Source organism: Sciurus vulgaris (genome assembly GCF_902686455.1).
Source record: "Sciurus vulgaris genome assembly, chromosome: 19".
Taxonomy (NCBI): domain Eukaryota; kingdom Metazoa; phylum Chordata; class Mammalia; order Rodentia; family Sciuridae; genus Sciurus; species Sciurus vulgaris.
Window position 1 is genome coordinate 29,628,556 of NC_136480.1, and position 20,429 is coordinate 29,648,984.

Consider the following 20,429-nt stretch of genomic DNA (forward strand, 5'->3'; position numbering starts at 1 on the left):
ACTAGAACAACTCCAAAGGTGGCAAAGTTTATTTTAGGATCACAGTTCCAGTCCTTGGTCAGCTGTCTCCATTGCTCTGGGCCCAAGATGAGGCAGAGCATGATGGCAGAAGGGCTTGATGGAGGAAAGCTGCTCATCTCACAGTAGCCAAGAAACAGAGAAAGAAGCAAGGGCCAAAAAGACAAGTTACATTACCAAAGGGTATGCCTCTAGTGACCCACCTCCTTCAGTCACACCTCACCTGCCTACAGCTACCACCCAGTACGTTAGTCTTTTCAAATTATTAATTCATGAATAGGATTCATCTGCTGATTATGTTATAGCTCCCAGAATCAAAATTTTACTACTGGCATTAACATAAGAGTTTTTAGGGGACACCTCATATCTAAACCATAACACATTGCTAATATTTTGAATTTTTTTTCAAGTTTTCCCCTATTCAGAGTAAGAAGTTGTTCTTTTTGCAAATTTGGGATCATAGTAGGTTTTTTAATTTTGCATATTCTGAGCAATTTACTAAGTAATTAGTCACATAAGAAGTTATGAAATGAAGTAGGTATAGTAGGGTATGGAGTGGAATAGCAGCTCACCGGGAAAAAAAACATAGCAAGATTGTACAGATAGTGTTAAGTGCCCACACAAAGTCTGAATTTATGAATTTGACAAGAACCCACTCAACCTGGTTTGGGGCTTTTCTCCAGCAATGTCTAGGTACTTGGGTACAGGCATGGAAAAGAGAGAATGGATTATTCAAGTTTGTGATTTTATTACCAGTGTATGTCAGAGGAAAAAAGAGGTTAGGTTGTTGAAGACATTTGTAAGATATGATTATGTAATAAGTATAAATCAGACTGGTGAGGGTTTTACATCGGACCCTCATCTGCAGTAGGTCCTACTTTTCAGAGGTGAGGGTGGAGCTTAAAAGTGTTTGGGGCCATGAGACAGTGAGTTATTCAAACAGAGTTGTCCCAATGGCCTGAGCAAAGACTTAACGTGCAAATGATTTTCTTGGAGGCAATATGGAGAAGGCAGTTACTGCTGAGATGTCCTCTTCCAAGAAACACAACTAATGCACAGACAATGCATTGCACTCCCTGAAACAGTAAGGAAGGATCTGGTTTAGGATTAAGAATAGAAATTGATATAAGGATACTGTAAAATTCCAGTTGGGTTAGGTTTTGGCTTGGGTTTAGGGTTAGCCCCTGTAGCTCTTCCTGGTAATAGGTAGTGGTACAATTTTTTTTTTTTTTTTTTTTTTTGGTGCTGGGGATCGAACCCAGGGCCTTGTGCTTGCAAGGCAAGCACTCTACCGACTGAGCTATCTCCCCAGCCCAGTAGTACAGTTTTTTAAGATGGACTCTTTTTCTCCCTGTGGTACTCAGAGGCCCAGGAGGCTCTGATGCCATCTTCCTTCAATTCTTGGGTCTGCCTGCTCCATGTTCTCCAAAATCCTGTGAACTCTTGGTGCCTCATCTAGTTGTTTTTTTTTTTTTTTCACCAATTCTCCAATCGATACATAGTTTGCTGATTTAACTTTGCATACTTTCTTGATAAGTGCAAACATTTTTAGTGTTTATGGCCTCTTAGAAAAAAAAAAAACTTTTATAACTATTGTGCTTCAAATGGTTTTCAAGAGCCTATTTTGGAAGTAACAATCTTAGACATCCTGGAGGCAATGGATGCATTAGGTCAGTAATTGTTGAAATTTCTATGCACAGAACATCCCAGGGATTCATAGCATCTGTAGTTGTCTCCAAGAAGGAAGAATGGATGCTTCTCACCATTTGCCGCTTCTGTCTCTCTGAGCATTTGCATGAGTTCTTTCGGATGGGGAAGCTCCAGTGACCATGTAGGGGGAAAGAGCAAGGAATTTCTGGTGCCTGGGATGAGGTCAACACTGCCGGCACACCAACTGAGTGCCCCGAACACCCCGGGTACGGGCCCCAGGGCCCGTGGGTCCTGGTGGGAATCTCTATCAAATTTCTTGTAAGGAAAAACTCATACCTTTGAGATACAACTCCTCTTCCATCATCCCTGTTGATAAAACTCATGGATATACTTGAATACTCATAGAAAATTGGCATATTCTGTGGTTTGATATTGTGTATACTAGTTGCTTCCTTTTTTTTCCCGATAAAGGGTCAAAGTTTTAACACTAAAGCTGAGAAGGGAAAAGCAAAGATAAAGAATTGTTGAAACTTGCAGAGGATAAAAGAATAGCAGCAGTTGGCAACAATTCAGAAATCAGGATACTTCCACTTTTCTTTAGAAAATATCCCCAATGACTTAGTTCAACCAAAGCCAATTTCTTGGTCACACTATTCAGTGTATTTTGGGAGGAGGCTCTACTTATTGTGGTCACCCAGGCACCCAATGTGAGAGAACTCCATCTAATCATAACTGTTTCCAACATGGAGGCAGGAAATATACTGTATGGAATAATCTAGTCTATCTTGATATTATGGGCAGTGGCACACATCATCTGTTCATGGTTTGTTGGTTGAAGTAAGTCACAGATCACTCACTATCTTAAGTTCTTTCATTTTCTATTTTCCAAACCACTTATTTGGATCTTTGGAAATTTGAACATGCTCACTGAACTTTGACCCCAGTTCTTGGGAGTTCAGGATGTAGTCCACAGAATGAACAATGTTAGAGATGAGCTCTCCAGTGAATAGAAAATCTTCTTCCAAGGGGAATTGGCACATCTGCAGTTACTACAGAAGGAAGCTGGTAGAGGGAGCTCAGGAAGTGGCAAACACCCACTAAGACTGCAAGTGGTGCCATGGATTTTCCCTTTGAACTCTTTGATGCAGGAGAGGGTACAGAGCAGCCCAACTGTCACCTACATTAGTTGCTTAATACCCTAACAAATCTCTTTAGGCATAAAACATGTCCCTTGTGATTTAACTTCCCCTCTTCCCTAATCTCAGTTGTTGAAGTCCATGGAAGTAGTTGGGTAATCATAGAAGACCACCAGTCTTTCTGTGGTTTAATACTTACTACTGTCTAGATTCTTCCCCTTAAGTACTAGGTAAATTGAGGTCTCTATCACAGCAAACTTTAGAGTTAGGGTGTGTATATATGATCACAATGTTTCTCTCCTCAGGGTGACACTGACTCTTGGTGATTCTGTTCCAATTATGCAGTACTTTTGGTAATCCTGGGCTAATGCCCAAGGTGACCCTAGGTTTTCTTCCATGTTTTATGTCAGATATTTTCTCTGTGGTTCAATGTACATAAGTCTATTGACTCATTATTTATTTTGCCAAGAGGGACTTGAAGAAATATGCTTATGCAATGTGTCCCTGGAGGAGGAATGGTCAGCAGCATCGTATGGTGTTACATTTCCAATGTCATCCTCCCTCTACTCCGGGCATAGGTCTTTTATTTTTGTGCTGGACTTTGAGCCCAGGGCCTTTCAAATTTTCTGTGAAAATTTCACTTCCAGTGAACTGTGCCCCAAGCACAAACATGTACCTTTAGATTTGGTTGTATCATGCCTCCACATATAATGTTAGTCTCAATGTCATTGGACTTATATATTACCTTCTGTTTCTATTTAAAATACAAATAGTTTTTATGTACCTATGGATTCATTTATGGATTTTTTTGTTACATAATTCCTTGGTCTTAATTATTGCAAATTTACACTTTAATAATACACATTGGTGTCAGGAAAGGATAATGACTTTTTATAAATTTTCATTTATTTTTAGTGTAAACAAATGGGATACATGTTGTTTCTGTTTGTACATGGAATAACAGCATATCATTTGCGTAATTGTACATTTACGTAGGGTAATGATGTTTGATTCATTCTGTTATTTTTTCTTTCCCCCCTACCACTCCCAGCCCTCTTTTCCCTTTGTACAGTTCCTTCTTCCTCCAATCTTGACCCCCTCCAACCCCCCATTATGTGTCATCACCCGCTTATCATTGAGATCATTCACCTTTTGGATTTTTGAGATTGGCTTATCTCACTTAGCATGATATTCTCCAATTTCATTCATTTCCCTGAAAATGCCATAATTTTATTATTCTTTATAGCTGAGTAATGTTCCATCATGTATATATACCACAGTTTCTTTATCCATTCATCAATTGAAGGACATCTAAGTTGGTTCCACAGTCTGGCTATTGTGAATTGAGCAGCTATGAACATTGATGTGGCTGTATGTCTGTAGTATGCTGATTTTAAGTCCTTTGGGTATAGGCCAAGGAGTGGGATAGCTGGGTCAAATGGTGGGTCCATTCCAAGTTTTCTAAGGAATTTCCACACTGCTTTCCAGAGTGGCTGCAGTAATTTGCAACCCCACCAGCAATGTATGAGTGTATTTTTTTTCCCACATCCTCTCCAACACCTACTGTTGCTTGTATTCTTGATAATCACCATTCTAATTGCTGTGAGATAGAATCTTAGTGTAGTTTTGATTTGCATTTCTCTTAATAATGACCTTTTTTTTCTCTTAGAATTCAAAGTTTCATGGATGAACTTATTGCAGGATATTCCATCTTTGGTTTTATGGTTCCCAGACTCTGTGAGGTTTGAGGGTTGTAACATGTTGTGGTACTACTATGATCTATGGAAGGGTAGATTATGTATCTATAAGTTTCCATGGCTACATCATCACAAAGGGAAGAGAAATATTTATGGATGTAAGTCAAGGAGTGCTAGTGGCAACCAGAAGGTAGAATGATTCTCCCCAATGTCTCTGAAGGCCCTGGGGGTGTGCAAACCATTTGACATTAATCTACAGCATTGAAAACATACAACTGTAAAAGAATAAGCTGCTGTCACTTTAAGCTCTCATGTTTTTGGTGTTTTCTTTCAGAAAATATAAGAATACAGGATCTTGTGCACCTTATACTGTGTGACCAAATTGAATCATGTTAATGTGGTAATTGTCAATGATAAGCCATAGTTGTGCAGATTGTGCAAACATTTGTTCATCATGATGGACAGGTGACTCCTTAATGTCAGAAATAGCAATACCTTGGCCAGGGAAATTCTTCAGTGTGAACTATTAATAAACTGTGATCCTAAACTGCAGTTTCCTCATAATGCCATCCATAACTGGGCATTGATGTGTGTCCACAGTTTGTGTAGAGTGCCTGAAAAGGCCTTGAGGCAAGACTCCAGATCGATATGTGTGTTCCCTGTGTGGGAGGATTTTTTCCCACAGGACTTCAGTTCATTCTTTCTTCCTAGGTGTCACCTCTTCTGAATCTTTCACAGTATAAGAAGGGTCTCAAATCTAAGATACCCTTCCTCATTCTAGCTGCTCATGGTTGTGATAAATTCTCACAGTTTTTTTTTTTTTTGGGGGGGTGCTGGGGATTGAACCCAGGGCCTTGGGCTTACAAGGCAAGCACTCTACCAACTGAGCTATCTCCCTAGTCCCCAATTCTCACATTTTGAGTTCCCTCAGTGCATTTCCAATTCTCTTTTTTCCCTCTCCAGTTCATAGGATTATCAACTATCTTTCCCATGCACCACTGAATCAGACACAGCATATTCCCATTTTTCTCCAAGTAAAGAATGATAGTTTAAAAAAATTTATATTCAGGTGATTACAATTTCACATGGGAGTTTAGCAGATAATAATTGCCTGACTCTGCTGGCAAAAGATTTTGTTCCTCTGTTCCTTTAATCTTCTGTAGGCACAGACATCTTATAAGTGTGGATTTGGAAACTGTTCTTACTTGAAACTGGACTATCCCCCAAATAATATGTGTTGGTAGCCTAGTCACCAGTGCAGCAAGACTCAGAGATGGGGTTTTTAGGCAAATGTAGAATCAAAAAGTTTCTGCATCTTCAGTGGATGAGTGTGTCAGTATCTGCCTGTCATCCTGGGAGCTGGAAACTACTTACGGAAATGGTCACTGACAGATGCACTGCACTGGTTTATCTTCTTCCAACCTCTTCCTACCTCTCTGCTCCTAGATTCCATAAGCTCAGCCAATTTTCTCCATGTCTTTCTTCCATGATGTTTATGCTTTGAAGACAGCCTGTCATGGGCTGAATTCGTTGAAAGTGTGATTCAAATTAAATATTCCTCATTTAAATTATTCTTCTCAAGTATTTTTGTCACATAAATATAAAGTTGACTAATAAATAAAGGACAAAAAGTGGTGTGTTCTCACGCACTCTCTTCATTTTTTCCAAGTGATAAGTGTCTCAGCTGCCTGGGTATGAAATTCATGCTAATAGGGGTAATTTCACTAGGATTTTGTAGAGGCTTCTTGGTGTATGGTGGTCATCTCTTCCCAGGTGATTGGCAGAGGATGGGGAGGTGATTAGGAGAGAAGCTGGTTGTCTATGGCTTAGAAGGATTTTCTGTTATCCCTTTGATTCTACATAGGTCACCTTTGTGAAATGAAAATATGAAGATTTTCCTTCATACCATCTTTTTATGGAATTTTTTGGTAGCCTACAAATTAGACACTGATGTTGAAAGGAAAATACAGAATTTATTTTCCCCTCTGATTTGTGAAAGTAGGGAGATAAAAACAAAATCGAAGGAATACTCATTCAATTTAGTGTGTGTTCCAGAATACACAATGTCCTTCAGTAAGTAAAAATAGGTATTGGAGATTACCACAGGTGACACAATGTGTGGACTTGAAGAGTAGGTTTTACAATTAGCACTGATCTTTTCTTGGTTTGTAACTTTAAGATTTGTTGAATATTTGAAGTTCCATTTTTAATAATTGCAAAATGCTTTTTATTATTAGAGCAGCAGACATTAGAAAATGTATTCAAAGAATGATAGAGATGGATTTCAGAAAAAATTCTTTAATGAAAAAATTTTTTCACCATTTTCTTTTCCCTGAATGGTGATAGTAAGTTTATCACATCTTTTCCATTTTGGGAGGTGATTTCAAATAAAATTCCAGAGCTTAACTTTGTAAATTCTATCAGAAAAACAAATAGAAATAAAACATTCTCCTCCATTGTGACTGCATAAAAATCAGTACATTTCCTCAAGTTTGTGTAGCAGATAAGTTGGTGAATTATGACTTTATCACATCAGATTTTCTCCTATGAAATTGTGACTGTCAATCATATATCCTGTTCTTTGGATATTGCAGTTTAATGCTAAATCATTGTTATATTTTGCTTGTAAGGTGTTCCCCAAAAGCCCACTTTTGAGACAGTGTGAGAAGGTTCAAAGAAGAAGTGATTGGGTTGTGAGAGTCTTAACTGCATCAGGTACTTAATGCCCTGATTGGACTTAACTGTGGTAACTGAAGTGGTAGGCTGTGGCTGGAGGAGATTGGAATTGGGGCATGACTTCGGGGTATATATTTTTATCTGGAGAGTGGAGACTCTCTTTTTACTTTCTCATTGCAATGTGAGCTGTTTCCCTCTGTCACACTCTTCCACTGCGATATTCAGGCTCAACTCAATCCCTGAGAAATGGTGGTGACAGAATGTGTGGACTTGAATAGTAGGTCTAAAAATCAGCATTGTCTTTTCTTGGTTTGTAACCTTCTATAGACTAAGACCTCTGAAACCTTTGGCCCTGGAATAAAGTTTTCCTCCTCTACAATTTTTGGGTCAGGTCTTTAGTTACAGCAGCAAAATAATTGACTAAAATAATCATTTTGTAGTACTTGACAAATCCTAAAATTGTTCACATAAGATTCATTGTCTACTCAGTCATTATTGCTATGGAGGTAGCAACAAAATTACATAAATATTTTCTGAAAAATATAAGTACTTGTGCTTTTTTCTTGAATATATTGTAAGCACCCTACACATTTATTTCTTCTTGTACACATAAGCATTGAGTTTGGGCAGGCATGGTTATGCACACCTGTAAGCCCAGCTACACAGGGCACTAATGCAGGACAAAGAAAAGTTTGACATTAGCCTTCACAATTTAGTGAGACCCAGTCTCAGAATAAAAAGCAAAAATATAAGTAATGCTATTAATGTAGCTCAGGCATAAATCAGTTAATTTTTCCTTGGTTCAGTACCTAGTAGAAAAGAACATAAGCAAAACCCAGTGAATTTGAGTATTTTTGCTCATATCACATTCAAACTGTATCATAAAATTGGGTGGAGGAAAGATCTAACTCCATGACCTCCAGCTAAAACTAGTTTTGAGCCTACTGTAGGAGTTTTATGAAGGTCCATGTGTTCTGATGCATGGAGAGAAAGATTTTTAAGAGTTAGATTTGAATTGTAGATAATCACTCCTAAGAACGAAGCTCAGAGAAGGAGAAGAAAGCAGATGTAGCTGGTGTCAGGTATGTTCAGGTCATGGGCTTCATTTTCCTTCAAAAATACCATGTATTTTAAACTTGCAAACTTTCTTCCATGGTAACATGTCTTAAACCACTTTATTTCCTTTTCAAAATAGTTAATTTGTAGCACTTTGTATTTGGAGCTTCCTCTTAATTTTTATAAACTTCATTTTTATTAATGTAATAGATTCATGGTCTGTAGTGTTGAATATATTTTCTTTTTTACATGTGAATGTTGTAGTAATACAGATTTGCAGTGTGCTATTGATGAGTCATTAGATATTGCTAAAGAAGTAAAACATACTTTCTTTTAACATTCCATTTGAATACTCCATCAACTTCAAGAATTAAAAAATGCACACTAAAAGAGGATTCCATTCATTGCCTATGGTAACATAAAGTTTTGAAAGAGAATAATTGGAAGAGAATCACTCTCCATTGCATTCAGGGAGCCCAAATCTGCCTTTTCTTCATCACTTTTCACACAAATGAGTCTTGGTAAGTCCTGTTTTTCCTCCTCCCTCCATAGGGGAGTCAATATGGAACTATCTCTTTTGGAAAATTAGCCCAAATTTGGAGCATTGAATCATGGTTCCTATCAGACCAGGCATGGGCTCTGAAGTCTCTGGAAATCCCCATCCATACACTCCTCAGCTGCTTTCTCAAGGAAGTCCCAACCCCCATCCTGCCACAACCATCTAGTGTCACTAGAGGAAGATTTCCAAAGTTCTCAGCCAGCAAGATGCCCTGCAGCTCTGTGCATGTCTGAAGACTCTGAGGGATAGAGATGAACCAGCTCAATTCAGAAGTGACATGGGTTCTGTCTGTGATGCTGTCCTGGACAGAATTTGGCGACCCTGTCCACCACTCTCCCAAACTATGTGCTTAGTTGGTCTGGGTCAGTTCCACATGGGAGACAGTTTAGGGCATAACTTTGTCTTCCCATGTGTCTCCACTGGCTCAGGCATGAAGAAGTTTGGACTGCTGTCCCTTGTGTGGGCATTGCAGACTGTCATGGCCATAGGAGTTTTTTGCCCTCCAGGCATGTCCTGCTACCTGGACCTCTAGCTCCTCTGAACTTTCCAGCACCCTGTGCCAAGCCCTCACTTCGTTCCAGTATCTCTTTTCCTCTGCCCATCTTCCTTAGAGTAACTCTGTCCAAGTGTGACATGGGAAGATTTACAACACTGTCACTGGGTTCAACCCATCACTTTCTTTACTATGGCAAGCATGATGTGCACCATATTAACCTAGAGAATCAGCCTGAGGGAACTGGGAGAAAAAGTTGACATTGGGAGCAAGGAACAGATTCCAGCTGGAAACCCATGCTCTGAGAGTCCATCTTCATGTTTTCCATCAATGTCTGTAGACTTGACCCTTACATCTCCCATGGGGGCAAAATTCTTTGAGCACAATTCAGTGATCTTTGCATCAGTTTTACATGCTCATAATGGATGACATTAATCTTGAAACTTTTGGCTTCCCTTCCATTAAGTCAGAATTGCTTTCTCATAATTCATATTATAATGATGTTCATTATACTAAAGCAAACCAGGAAAAAAAGAGACTCATTCTCTAGAATATTAGTGTCTGTTCAACTACCTTTTAGCACCTCTATAGCATGGAGAACATTCACAGATCAAGCTTCAAGTAAAACATTTATCAGAAGAAGATATCCATTTTGCTCTACTTTTTATTTTATTTTGCTTCCTTCTGGCCACTCGTATAAAAACCATGATGCTGTCCTTTTACGTGCACTGACACTTTATTCAAAACCTATCTGCCAGACTCTTCCCAATAATGATAATGGATTTCTCTTTATTTTTAAGTATCTCCAAAGAATTTTTAAAAATACTCTGCATAAACCACCATGTTTTATAACTACATTAGTTTTTTTTTTCTTTTTAATTTCTCTTTACTTGTGACTTGCTTTGGAGAACAAAAATTCTCATGTATGTTTACTAGACATTGGCTTTGTAACTTGAGGCTTGATGGAAACCATAGCTCTGTATGTCTTCATTTTATTCCACCTCAAGTTCAAAGGCATACACATTTAAATCTCCCTATATCTTCAGTAAAAGAAACAGTTAAAAAAGCCTATTTCTTAGTACATTAAAATTTGAAAATATAGTTCATAGATGATAAGTGAAAAATATCAAAGAAAGTAAAAGACTCAGAATATTTAGCTCTTTATATTGTTCTCCAATGTTATATCTCAGTAGTGTCATAAAAAGCATCAATTGTTATTTTAAAAAATTGAATATTTCTACTCTCATTTATATGAAATGTTGTTTATTGTTCTAGTGCATAAAACATTGCCACTTTTGCATAGGTACTAAAATGTATAATTTAATTTATATATTTTTATTGCCTTCTTAATTTGTTTTTATTACTCATCTCTATTATAATGACTGTCAATAAAATCTATAAAATTCTTTTAACTTCACTCTTTATTTTGATGTTTCTTTTCCTTTCTCTGAATTATAGGCCAGGTCAACTTGCAAAAAACGGAGGAAGAGCATTAATTGGATGTTTGACAAAATGTCCTCAAAGATTAAAAAGAAAATGAAAACTATCAATAGATTATTTTTGGTGTATGCATTAAGATATGAGAAACTCTTGGAGAGATAGGTATATATTTGGAATGCTTAAAAAGGATTCTTATTGCTACTTGCTATTGTAGCAAAATGCACAAACAGGTTAAAATATTTCAATTCAGATTCATCAATAAACTCTCCTTTAGTGTGCTACCTCATTGCTATTCAAGAGGTTGTCTTGGACCAATGTCATTAGCATCATTAGACAGCTCACTACATTTCAGAAACCCAGATCCTCTCCCAGGACTACTGACTCCATCTACACCTTATCAACATATCCAATCCATGTTTTTTGCTCATTACAATTTAGTAAGCACTCTTCTAACTCACTACAACTTTCTCATCTGAGAAATATATAAAGTTCACTTTATAAAATATAAATATATTCCCCAAATTTACATTCTTATATTTATCTTAATTTCACATTTTGTTTCACAAAAGTTTAGCATATGCACTTTTTTTTTGACTCCTGTCATCCTCTTTTCTCAGAGTTCTCTAATATATTCTACAAACCTGCTTTGTTAATAAGTATCTTATTGAATAACTGAGGTTCCTCACCTATGTGAGAGCCAGGTCTGTTAACTCTCATCAGGTCAAATGAAAAACTGTCAGTGATCAAATGGTCAAAATGCCATTTATACACTTATTCTTATTTCAGAAACCATTGACATTCAGGGATGTGGCCATTGATTTCTCTCAAGAGGAATGGGAATGCCTGGGCCTGGCTCAGCAGAAAATATACAGAGATGTGATGTCGGAGAACTACAGAAAACTGGTCTTTCTGGGTGAGTGAGCTTCCCTTCAGAATCTTGATTCACTATCAGTATTGAATGTTCTTCTTTTGTAGAGTATCTCTTGGTAGGTTGCACTGTGCATGAATGAGTTTCAGATACTTACTTTCATGGGAATATATTGGGAAATTATTGATATAGACAGGAAAATGTTAATTATATTTCCTTTTATGTTTAACCTCATTCTTTCTTGATATGGTGTACACCCCTCACTTCAGATTTGTCATAGAAATTCAACAGTATAATATATTGTGACCTACCCCTTAACATGCAATGTATTTTCTTAACTTTCATTTGTTCCCTTTACTGTTGATAGTTGAAAGTTGGACTCAAGATTTCAGGATTGAAATGTTTCTTATATATTCTAATGAATCTGTCAGGAAAACAATATTTGGAGAAATAATTTTCCAGAATCTAGTCTTACTCTAATGATTGAACTCAGGGCCTTAGTGCTTGGGAGGCAAGCACTCTACCAACTGAGCTATCACCCCAGCCCCAGATCCATGAAATCTAAAGAGACAAGAGACCATAACTATTTTAATCAGCTTGTTTCTTTCTTTTTTTTTTTTTTATCGCTGTGACCAAAAGCTCTGATGAGACCTTTTTAAGGAAGAAAAGGTTTCTTGGGGCTCCTGGTTTCAAAGGTCCTTGTCCATCAATAGCCAGCTCCATTCCTTGGGTTTTGACATGAGGCTGAACATCATGCTGGGTTTGGTGGAGGAACGTGGTTCACATGATGATAGCAATCTGAGAGATACAGACTACAGAGTTTAAATACAGAGACAAAATGTATACCCTACAGGTGTGCCTCCAATGATGCACCTCCTTTATCCAAACCTACCAGACCACAGTTACCTAGAGTTCAATTTTGTCCAAGGATCAATTCTCTGATTGGGTTAATGCTCTCATAACCCAATCATTTCACCCCTAAACCTTTCACATCATTTTACACATGGACTTTTTGGGGATAATTCACATCCAAAATATAAAAGTAGCCATATATCCAGGTGGGTAGAAATGAATAGAACCAGAGATTACTGATGATAAGTCCCAGTGTGAAAGAGGAAACCACAGTTTAAAATGTGAACTGAGAATCTCTAATCCAACAGAAAAAAATTTTCAGAAACCTTGTTTTATATATTTTGCAGTCATAAAAGGGCATGTCCTTCTCTATGCTTATCAGAATTTCAAATTCTTTTAATATATTAATATCCCAAAATAGTTTCTCTAATTTATTTAAATATTTATTAATTTAAATTTTCTCCTCAGTGTTCTTTATTAATGATTGTTCTGGGTTTTCTATTAGTGTTCTCTACCATGTAATAAAAGTTTCATAGTCACAATTCCAGTTCTTTGTGAGTGCATAGTCATGGCTGAAAATTATTATTATAAAGAGTCATTTTTAAAATAATGTGGTTATTGATTTTATGGATAAAATTTACTATCATTCTTGTGCCCATGTGTGTCTTCCATTGTTTAGAATAGGTAGTATGCTGAGAAGTAGGTTTCCTCCCATCAATAAATAATATTTTTATTTTTGTAATCTACATATTATGATTGAATATAAATTCCCTTTACTTCACATTTTGGGACAATATATATTGAAATATGCATTAACCACTGTACCTGTGCTCTTAAAAATACATGTTTTACTTACTTTCATAAATATTACCCTTGTTTTGTTTATGATTGCATATTGTGTAGTGTTTCTTTTTTCCATTTAGGTATTTGTTTAGTTTATCTAATTAAATAAATGTAAATATATGCACATTTACTACTCAGTATATGAGGTTTGTACTCAGGAGTGCTCTAATCCTTAGTTACCTCTCTAGCCCCATTTTATTTTTATTTTGAAATAGGTTCCTGAAAGTGTTCAAAATGACTTCAAAGTTGCAATTCTTCCTCAGGCTTTCTATCAGCTAGAATTACTAGCATGCCTATCATCTATTTATTAATAAAACTCTTCTTTTGTCCAGGATGAAAACTTAAGCATTTTAAAGAAAGACTTTAAAATTTTTTTGTTTGTCTTTAATGTATTTTTTAAATTTAAATGCAGTCAAACCACATAAAATTAAACTTACTGTTTTAATAGTTTAATTATTGTTTAGTAGGTTTAATTAAAGTTGTTTTGCAATATCTTTCTAGGAAGTGTACATCTTTCACAGTGAAGTTAGATTTTCACGATAAACAAGTGCTCTTTTGTCTCCCATCACAAACACCATTCTTTCTGTGCAATGGGATGGACTCCTGTAGACGTCTCCTATAAGCAGAATCATACAAGATTTTGCTTTTTGGCATGGTTGTTTCAGTAAGCATAATGTCTTCAACATGAGTCTTTATTATAGATGGTATGCAATTTCTCATCTCAGTAAAATTGAAAAACGTTTTGTAGTTTTTTCCAACCTACCCTCATTCATGCATATGAAAGTAAATTTTTTTTTGCTTCCCTTGTTGTCCTTCATGAATGATTTAATGATCACAAGGGTGTAACTATGTCTTCATTCACCCATATTAGTGAGGATTTACTCTGTTGTGTTCCATATGGCTACTTGTCCAAGTCTATGTCCATACTTATTTATTTAATACAGTAGTTTTATTCTGTTTTAAAATCAGAAAGCATTACTCAAATTTGTTTCTATTTTGAATAATTTTGAATTATTTCTAAACTTTTGTAATTCCACAGGATTTCAAACATAACCTTTCTATTTTTGAAAAAAATAATATTAGAATTTTGATAGATTATACCAGGAGTCCAGACCCTTTAGGTAGTATAGACAACATCTAATTTTTCTTTCATTTCTTGAATGAGCCCATGTTTAAGAATGCACCATTGCCACATATTTCTGAAGTTTCGAATGTCATTTTCCCTTTTGATTTCTAATTCACTGTAGTATGTTTTTAAAGTTATTTAAATATTGTCATTTCTTAAGGTATTTTCTGCTTTTAAGTTGGTCACTCCAGACTATTTCATGAGCTATTGAGATGCTTGGGTGTGTAAGTCTAGTTGATTTATAATAGTTCTTGAAGTCTTCTAGTCCCTGTTTACCATTCTGCAGGGCTTAATTTTCTGTTTCAGTCATTGGGGATTGGTGTCTCCAAATATTACTCTGTCACTATTTCTATCAATTCTCTCAATGTGGCACCTCTATATTTGAAAGTACAATGTGAGTTAAACATGTATTTACTATTATTTTATGGTTTTAGAGAGTGATGTCTTCTATCTTTATATAATATTTCCAGTTTGACTCTTTTCAAAATGTTTTCACTTACAAAGCCTTTTATCTCATAACTTTTTGTTTAATTGTTTTACAACATTATTGACATCTCTGATTTCTTTTTTATCTTTGTCCATAATATTCTTTCCATAATTTCAATTTTACTAAAATTGAGCACAAATTTAAATAAAATCTCAAGTGGAGAGCATGGAGGAATTTTTAGATTTAATCCCATTCATCATGTTTTGTGTTCTGATTGGTGTTTAATGGTAATCCAGTTATACTTAAATAAATTACCGAAAATAAAGAACTTATTACTGTTATTTTGTAAGTTGTTTTTTCTATTTCTTATAATTGTTTTTCCTACTTTTCTATTTGCATTAAATTTTGGTTAATAGATTTTTATGGTGACATGGTTTGATGTCTCAACTTATTCTATTTATGTATTTTATGGTTATTATGCCATTAAAAGAGATTTTTATAAAACAATTTAAGTTTAAACTACATTATATACTGGTAGTACTTAAATTCCCTATAAAGATGTCCTCTTAATGTTGTTATTAATGTCACGGCTATTTTAATATTGTATACCAATTAACAGGTTTATGATAAGCTTGTTTTTATCTTTAAAATGCTATAGCAGGGCTGGGGATATAGCTCAGTTTGTAGATTGTCTGCCTTGCAAGCACAAAGCCCTGAGTTTGATCCCCAGCATGGAAAAAAAATTCTAAGCAAAATTGTTTTATGTATCATACAGTATAATAGAATTCATATTTGTGTATATTTGTTCTTTTGTCAGAAAGTTTTGAGATTTCAAATGATTTGATTTGTGAGGATTTATTTTACTTTCAATTGAAAGGATTCACTATAGAATTTCTTGTAGGACAGGTCTAGAAGTCAGTGTTTTAGCATTTGTTTATCTTGATATTCTTTCTTTTTCTTTACTTTTGAAAAATAGTGGTTTTGGATAGAGTATCTATGGATGTTAGTTTGTTTATTTTTTTATTCATTGAACTATATGTTTCAATTCTTTTCTGGAAATCTTCCAGTAAAATATCAACTAATAACTACATGGATTTATTCTTGTAAGTGATACATCTCTTAGCTTTTGGTCCTTTCAAAATGTGTTTGTGAATTTTGAAAGTTTGATTATATGTGCTTTATTTTGAGTCATTTTGTGTTTATCCTTGTTGGAAATGATTGTGCTTCTTAAAGTCTGATATCTTTTCTTTCTCACATTTTCAATTTTTCTGACCTTAGTTCTTAAGGAATATTTCAAGTGCACAATTTCTGCTGATTTCTATTAGTAACTTTTTTCTCTCATTGTCATTTACTTTAATTCTATTATTTTGTTTTTGATTTTTTATTTAAACATTTTTAAATAAATTTTTAAGTACTGCATTTTGATTCATTGTACACAAATGAGGTACTTCTTTTTATTTCTATGTTTGTGCATGATGTAGATTAATATCATTTATGTAATCATACCTGTACATAGCGTACTTAAGTCTGTCTTGTTCCACCATTTTTCATACCCTTCTCCTCCCACTCATTTACTTTTATGTAATCTAACATTGCTCTATTTTACTCTCACCCTCCACCTTCCCCCTCCATTACATATCATCATCCCTTATCAGGGAAAACATTCAGACCTTTGTTTTATTTTGTGATTGGCTTATTTACTTTAGCATGATGTTTCCAATTCCATCCATTTATCTGAAAATGCCATAATATTATTCTTTATAATTTATTATAAAGAATTTATTATTCTTTGCTGAATAATATTCCATTGTGTATATATACCAGTTTTTTTAATCCACTCATCTGTTGAAGGCATCTAGTTTGGTTCCACAATCTAGCTATTATGAATTGAGCTGCTATAAACATTGAAGTGACTGCGTTACTCTAGTATGCTAATTTTAAATCCTTTGGGTATAAATCAAGGAATGGGATAACTGGGTCAAAAGGTAGGTCCATTCCAATTTGAAACTCCACTAGCAATGTAAAAGTGTGCCTTTTTCCTCACATCCATGCCAAAATGTATTATTGTCTGTGTTTTTGACTATAGCCATTCTTATTGGAGTAAGATGAAATCTTAGAGTTGTTTTAATTTGAATTGACTTTAATTCTTTTTTTTTTTTTTTTTTTTTTTTTTTTTGCGGTACTGGGGATTGAACTCAGGTCCTTAGTGCTTGAGGCGAGCACTCTACCAACTGAGCTATCTCCCCAGTCCAATTTACTTTAATTCTTGATCAGCACATTGAATATCACAGAAATGGTTATTTAGTCTTGTTCAGCAAATTCATAACTTTCAAATTCTTATGATCTTTTCCTAGTTGTTTTATATTGTTGCTTTGATCCATCCAAGTTTCCCTTTTTTCTTTGTGTGCTATTATTTTCACTGAGATATTTCTACTTAAAAATAAGCTTGCAGTAGATTATTATAATTATTTTTAAAAATGTTTGGAAATTCCTAAATAAATAAAAATAGGCCACATAAAAAGTCATGCCTATAGTCCCAGATAAAAGGGAGGCTGAGGCAGAGTGACTGCAGGTTTCCTGGTGATATTCTGTCTCAAAAATAAACAATCTGGAAAAGGCCTGGGGGGACTGTCATTGAAGCTCAGTGCTAGAGCAATTTCCTAGCATGTGTGATCTAGAAGTTTCAAACCTCAGAACCCCATAAAAATAAAACAAACGTATTGTGTCCATCTAAAAAGGGAAATTAAAAAAAAAAAAAAAAGGAAAAAGGAACTGGGGAAGTAACTCAGTGGAAAACCGTCCCTGTATTCAATCCTAATTACACTCCCCTCATAAAAGAAGAGGATAAAAGTATGGCAAAAAGTCAATTGTTTTATCACTTGACTCACATGTGAAATTTTAACAAGTTGAATTTAGGAGCCATAATTTGGGGGATATTAGGAGTAATGTCAGTCAAAGTCTGCAAGTTTATATTTAATTTTATTTTTTGTGGTTCTGGGGATTGTACCCAGGGCTCTATACTTGCACAGTAAGCACTCTATCAACTAAGATATATCCCCAGCCCTGCAAGTTTTTATTTTGATGAGCAACATGGTGGGTGTAGGGGAGAGTAAATGTCAGAAAATTTGCATGATGAATTTAATAAATGTGAGATAGCTATACAATGGAATTTTTATCATGAATAGATATCAAGAATATATGAAGTCTCAGAAAACACCTCAAGTTTTGGTAGTCAGTTTTGAGAAGGGTTTTGAGTGTCTTGAAATTTTATCTTCACTGAATTTTTATAACATAACTTTGCTGTGAAATGAAATTGGAAAATATAAGATGAAATCTATTGCATGCTTTAGTTCATAGCAATAAAAATTTGAAATGTAACATTTGGTTAAATCTTTACTCAAAGTTTGTTTAGACAAGAGATTTAATAATAAAAATATTACTAAGTATGATCAATTTTTTTAACTTAATGAAAAGTCTGTTCTTCTGCATTCAATGAAGAGTTCTTTGTGCCAGCACATAGCATTTTAATAAATGTAGGAAGATCTGTACTTATCCATTATTACTTAGTCAAAAATTAGGTATAAATATTTGATGAGAATTCAACATTTATAATTAATCTTTCAAAACCTTTTACCCAAATCTGTACCCTAAATAAATATGAGTACATTTTTTAAATTTTTTTTATTGTAAACAATTGGGATACATGTTGCTTCTCTGTTTGTACATGGCGTAAAGGCATACCATTTGTGTAATCATAAATTTACATAGAGTACATTTTTATTGGTGAAAAATGTAACAAATACAGTCAAACTCACAAGTATTTATAATCTTTTTTCAAATCCTAGAAAATATCACTGTGCTCATTTTACAAACAAGATTTACAAAGGTAATAAGTGCAAACAAGTATTTCATCAGTGCTCAAAATTTAAAGAATTTGCAAGAGCCTTAAACAAAGTCACAAGCATTATTCAGTGCAAAAAAATTATATGAGAAGAATGCCCTTCAAGTTGAAGAAATGTGTTAAAGCATTTAAGGATTTCTTAACCCATTATCACAGTAGTGATAAACCCTACAGAAGTGAAGATTGTGGTAAAGCCTTTAATAAAAAGTCAGCCCTTAATAAGCAGAAGAATCATGCTGGAGAGAAGCCTTATACTTGTAATGAATGTGGAAAAGCATTTATTTACATCTCAAGATTATCTCAAAATAATCTTGTTTATTATTTACATCTCAAAACTTAACTGAGAACCAGAGGTTTCATAGTGATGAGCGACCATACAAATGTATAGAATGTGAAAAATATTTTAAACACACCTCAGGCCTTACTCAACACCAGAGGATTCATACTGGAGAGAAACCCTACACATGTAAAGAATGTGGGAAAGCATTTATTCAAATCTCACATCTTAATCAGCACCAGAGAATTCACAGTTCTGAGACACCATATGAATGTAAGCAATGTGGCAAAGGCTTTAAGTATACTACACACCTCATTAGACACCAGAGCATTCATAATAAAGAGAAGCCCTACAAATGTACAGAATGTGGGAAAGGATTTGTACAAATTTCAAACTTGACTGATCACCAGAGGATTCATAGTGATGAGAGACCATATGAATGTAAGGAATGTGGCAAAGGCTTTAAGTGTATTAGTGCCCTTGTTAGACACAAGAGGATTCACAGTGATAAGAGACCATACAAATGTAAGCAATATGGAAGAGATTTTAAATATATGTCGATCCTTACTCAACACCAGAAGATTCATACTGCTGAGAGGCCCTATAAATATACAGAATATGGGGAAGTATTTATTCAGCTTTTACACTGTACTCAACACCAGAGGGTTCATAGTGATGAGAGACGATGTGAATGTAAGGAATGTGGCAAAGGCTTTTAGTACAGCCTTTACTCAACACAAGAGGGTTCATAGTAATGAGAAACCATATGAATGTAAAGAATGCAGCAAAGGCTTCAAGTGTAGAAGAACCCTTATTAAACACCAGATGCTTCATAGTGATGAGAGACCATATAAATGTAAGGAATGTGGCAAAGGGTTTAAGTATAGTACCGTTCTTATTAAACACCAGAGGATTCATAGTGATCAGAGACCATACAAATGTAAGAAATGAGGCAAAGCTTTTAAACTCATCTCAACTCTTACTCAGCACCAGATTTTTCATACTGGAGGGAAGCCCTACACATGTAAAGAATTTGGAAAAGCATTTATTTATATCTTACATATTATTCAATCCCAGAGGATTCTTAGTGATGAAAGACCATATGAATGTAAAGAATGTTGCAAAGACTTTAAGGATTGTCCAACCCTTATTAAACATCACAAGGTTTATAGTGATGAGAGATCATACAAATGAATAGAATGTGGCAAAGATTTTCAACTGAACCCTTACTCAATGCCAGAGAATTCATATTAGAGGCAAATCATGTGAAAGTGAAGAATGAAGCAAAGCTCTTAATAGGAGTGTATACCTTATTAAGCACCAGAGAATTTATATTGGAGAGAAACCCCAGAATGTGGAAATGAATTTGAGCATTGTCCAACTCTTTCTTGCTACCACATAATGGAGAGA

The 20,429-nt window shown here is 35.1% G+C and overlaps 1 protein-coding gene across 4 annotated transcripts in view; it reads left to right on the forward strand.

Annotated features, from left to right (window-relative positions):
* The window catches only part of LOC306650410 (zinc finger protein 680-like), a 492,831-nt gene that overhangs the window by 262,895 nt on the left and 209,507 nt on the right, over positions 1-20,429 (forward strand). The window contains exon 2 of one of the 4 annotated variants that reach the window (XM_079122453.1): positions 11,529-11,638. The exons of 2 other annotated variants lie outside the window; for them this stretch is intronic. In XM_079122453.1, coding sequence (XP_078978579.1) covers positions 11,529-11,638 — 110 coding nt within the window. Of the gene's footprint in view, positions 1-11,511; positions 11,639-20,429 lie in introns of all 4 variants that reach the window. One more of the 4 variants, XM_079122450.1, reaches the window with a different exon arrangement.